At 43.7% G+C, this 4,338-nt stretch overlaps 3 protein-coding genes across 3 annotated transcripts in view; 2 read left to right on the top strand and 1 right to left on the bottom strand.

The window, feature by feature from the left end:
* Positions 1-41: 41 nt before the first annotated feature.
* Positions 42-1,179, bottom strand: PHYBLDRAFT_153663 (hypothetical protein; the record flags this gene model as incomplete). Its single annotated transcript, XM_018433219.1, has 5 exons — positions 42-195; positions 360-456; positions 560-711; positions 792-947; positions 1,025-1,179. 5 exons carry the CDS (start codon positions 1,177-1,179, stop codon positions 42-44), a joined length of 714 nt encoding a protein of 237 aa, XP_018283311.1.
* Positions 1,180-2,651: 1,472 nt separating this feature from the next.
* On the top strand, positions 2,652-4,028 carry PHYBLDRAFT_184184 (hypothetical protein; the record flags this gene model as incomplete). Its single annotated transcript, XM_018438898.1, has 3 exons — positions 2,652-3,215; positions 3,297-3,476; positions 3,606-4,028. The coding sequence occupies exons 1-3, from the start codon at positions 3,099-3,101 to the stop codon at positions 4,026-4,028; spliced, it is 720 nt and encodes a 239-aa protein (XP_018283312.1). The 5' UTR covers positions 2,652-3,098.
* Positions 4,029-4,115: 87 nt separating this feature from the next.
* Positions 4,116-4,338, top strand: part of PHYBLDRAFT_176312 (hypothetical protein) — a gene marked incomplete at both ends in the record, with an annotated part of 1,756 nt that continues 1,533 nt past the window's right edge. Inside the window, one exon of the mRNA XM_018437731.1 lies at positions 4,116-4,284. Coding sequence (XP_018283313.1) covers positions 4,116-4,284 — 169 coding nt within the window. The remainder of the gene's footprint in view (positions 4,285-4,338) is intronic.

The following is a 4,338-nucleotide window of genomic DNA, read 5'->3' on the forward strand; positions in this document are numbered from 1 at the left end:
CAGTGTCGCTCATGTGTGCGTCAGATAAGGCATCTTTATCCTCAGATTCGGGGGATACCACTGTCTTCGCTTAAAGTCCTGGAGACCTGTGCAGCTTCGGCTTCACATTCGCTGTTTGCCAAATTGGCCATACACGCTTCTACAGTGGTTTGATTGCCTGCAGAAATATTTTCTGCCTCTGGCTGTTTTAGGGTCCTGGCCGTTTTCAAAGCCACCTGCTATGCTTGCTGTAGAGGGTGTATCGGTATATAAATGCGATGGAGGGCTGCCAAGCTCGGGGCCTTATCTCCTTTCCGGAGCTTCTGGCATGCATTTATGGGAGGGTCTCCGGGGCAGTGAGCCTGAATATATCCCTTTACCCCACAGATATGGCAGGTACGTTTGTCTTTGCGTCACTCAGGACAGTTATCCACAGAGTGAAGAATATTTTTACGGAAATTAATATAACCGACAGAACTTAATATCAGTTAAACTTTTTTTTTGATATTAGTACCCTCGAGTGATTGCACTCACAGGACAGGGCACACACATTCTGGTAAGATAATCCACATAACCGTACCCAGGCCACAGCACCACATCAAAAGGACAAATCTTTGCATACTTTCACTGCTCACGAATTTGACAAGAATATAATCGTGGATCTTACATTCGCTGCATGGGCTAGTGCCATCAATCCGACGACTGTCTTGTTTAACATCGAAAAAAGCATTCCTGAAAGATAAATGGATCATGTTCTATCAAACGGTGTAGGTGTGCAGATACTGCTGGAAGAAAAAACACTACCAGCGCACCTCTTTGCAAAACGTGCAGCGTCTTTGGCCATGCAATTAAAAGTCGTGAATGCCCCGCTGATCCAGATAACATTGAAGCAGAGCAGATTATTCAAGAGTGGCAGCAGATTGCACTTACAAAAGCCGAGTCCCTTTAAGAACGCCAAGTCTCTGTCGCTATGATAGTGACACCCCTACGACAAGCCATCCCAGAAATTCTAACTCCTCGCAAAGTCCAACCATCCTTATTTCACCCCTCACACTCACAATCCATTATTGTTCCATATTGGTGATGAACACTAGTGCCATGGTGACAAGAAATTTGGCTGCATAGAACAACATTGACCCATCTTCCATAGATATCGCTGTGTATGATCCGTCCGGTCGTGGACTCGATGCCAGAAAACATTTACAGGGTGCCCGAGGCTTATTCAATCACAACGATGGCATCAACTAACCGATATTTTCTGATAACAAACATAGAAAGTCTCTTCTTGAGCCCACTTTTCGGATTATCTCCCGAGGCGCAACCTTATACACTGACCTGGATAGTAACACACCTATGACTGATAAAACTGAAAAGTCTGGCCATTCAGATGAGCCAAGTTCATAAATGATTGCACAAAATCTCTGTAAAGAAACCTTAAAAGGTCGAAGTTTCCTCTCTACTATCAAAAACCCGCAATCCCAAAAACTTTTTTTAATTTGACACCTTTGAATATTCTCCCCTCCACTTTCATAACCTGCTCTTCAAGAGACTCATTTACTCCCTATACATCACTTGTATATTCACATTACATCTCAACCACAGACCAGCCTATGGACTATATATTGCGACCTCTCCTCTTTCGATTCTCTCCTTCAACTTTCACAACTCTATGTTTAGCCTGAAAACCGTGCACTCGTTGTCAAGGCTAAACACACCGATCATCACCTTGATCCTTTTGTAATTGTGGTCATTTATAGACCGAACATTTCTTCCCACCGGCGTACATTCTTCTCTTCCTTAGTACGCACTCTTTCTACTGTTATTCTTTCTTTTCCCGTCTCTCGACTTGGAGACTTTAACTGTGATCTCAGTCATTATTGCAGCCATACACCTGACTGGAAAGGATACATACAGGGTAATTGTCCAGATATCATAACTAATTCTTCTTGACTGTCGCTACCTAATTTCCACAGCTCTCGCACACGCATCGACTACATTTTCTGTCCACACAGCATTGTCCCCAAACGTCCTAACATAACAGTTATTAATCCTTCATCAACTGATCCCTGCCTCCCTGCAGTATCCATTCCTTTCTCTCGCCCATCGGGTCCTGGAGTCTGGAAATTCAACACTCAATATCTCTAATATGATGAATTTGATGCCCTCATTACTGCATTTCTGGATAAGGCTGACTTTTTCCTCTCTCATGACACGTCTATTGGTTCTCGTTGGAATAATATCAAACAGCTCATCAAACAGCCCGTCCTCACTTATTCTAAACGAGTTTAGCGTCGACTCAAGAATCAGGAACGCCATCTTCGTCGTGCTAGGAATGGATTTGAGATTTACACCTGTTCTTCTCAACTTAACATTGAAAATCTGCTCGCTAACATACAATTGTCTCGGGCATCCACCCTAGCTACCACATCTGGTGCTAAGTGGTGTGAAGCTGGTGAGACATCATCCAAATACTTTTTTAGGGTACTCAAACAGTGAGACGCCGCCAAAAGTATTTCTTCACTTGTCGATCCTGTTACTGGAGTGACTTACACTCCCTCTGCTGATTTATTTGGCCATACTCGTTCTTTCTACCAATCTCTTTACTCATCGGAACCCATCGATTATTCCGCTACACACACACTCATCGACAACTTCCCATACTCTACTCGTTTCCCTGCAGATTAATCCACTAATTTAATTGCTGATGTAACACTGGACGAAATCCTTGCTTTACTGAAAGCTACCCCCCACCAATTCAGGCCGCGGCATATATGGTTTGCCATACCCATTGTGGGCTCGGCTTTTCTCTCATACGACCATCAAAACAATTGCAGTTCAGGTTTATAACGACTCTATACGTAGTGCTTTCCTTTCCTCCTGGCTGGAAACCACACTCGTTCTCCTCCCCAAGGCAGGTGACACGACCTCCTTCCACAACTAACAATAAATCTCTTTGATAAAATGTGACGCCAAGTTGCTCACCAAAATGCTTACTTTCCATTTATGCTATGGTATTGGCCCACTTAGTATACCTTTTCAAACTGGATTTATGGCGGAGAATTTGATCGCAGACAATGACTTGCTAACACGACTCGCTATGTCGCATACCCAACTAACCAATGACTTTTGTGTTGACCCTTCTTTTGGATCAGGAGAAGGCTTATGACCGTGTCTACCCTGGCTACCTTTGTCTGGTCATGGCCAGGACCAGATTTCCCACCATGCTCGTCGACTCTGTATGCAGTATTTTTTTTTTCTCTACTCATATTTACATAAATGTGGATGGCCATATATCCTCTTCTTTTTTACTGAGCCAGGGACTACGTCAGGGTGATCCCCTTTCTCCATTACTTGTTAACTCGGCCTTCAAACCTTTGCTTAGATCCATTCTTGCTTCTCTATCAATCCGTAATTTCCAGTTTCTGATTCCGCCCTCTCTCTCATCGTCCTGTCCCTCTCTCTCACTATCTCTACTCAGATTTCTCGCCTATTCCGATGTACTTCTTGTCTTTCTCTCTTTGCCCGCCGATAATAATACTTTACTAAACCCTTTGCATACATTTGGCTTAGCATATAATACGAAAGTCAGTCTCCACAAGATGGTTACTGTTGCTATGTCTTGACAGTTCTATCCGGATTGGGGCACTGTACTAGATGTTGCTGATATCCACAGTCTCCATGACCGCCACTCCACCACTAAAATCAGTTACCTAGGCTTTTCATTGGGCTCATATATCTCCCAGATTGAAGCTTTCGGTGCTGCTTTACTGGTCCAGCTTGGTGACCGTTGCACGCTACTATCTCAAAGATGCTTGTCCGTACGTGGTAAAGGTATTGTGACGAACTCACTTTTTCTCAGCTCGGTATTTCATGTACTATATGCGACTCCTGCCCCACTATCTTTCTTTGGTGCCATTCGCACCAATATTTGCTCGTTGCTGCGCCTGGGTTTTGGTAGCTCGGGTTGGCCGTTTCTCTGTCTGCCACGCAAATATGGGGGTTTGGATCTGCTTGACTTCGATTATCAACAAAGAGCTCTTCGATTATGATGGATTCTTCCTATATTGCACTATCACTCTTTTTCGTCTCCCTCATTTCTGTTACCTTTCCTTAAATTTCTCATTTCATTACACTTTATGGCTCTTATTGCTAGTATTGCACTTCTGTTCCTTTGTAGTGCTGCAACTTTCCCGACTTCACTTCTTCCACCGCATCGCGCTAATACCTCACTTCTTTCAGCCTTACTCCCATCCAACCTACGCCTGCAACCACCGGTAGTTCAACACTTTCCTCTGGCTTTTCTATGTATGTATTTACCACCTTTTGTTGAATATTATTTGAGCCTCAAAACACTCCTTG

This window comes from Phycomyces blakesleeanus (genome assembly GCF_001638985.1).
Source record: "Phycomyces blakesleeanus NRRL 1555(-) unplaced genomic scaffold PHYBLscaffold_47, whole genome shotgun sequence".
NCBI lineage: Eukaryota > Fungi > Mucoromycota > Mucoromycetes > Mucorales > Phycomycetaceae > Phycomyces > Phycomyces blakesleeanus.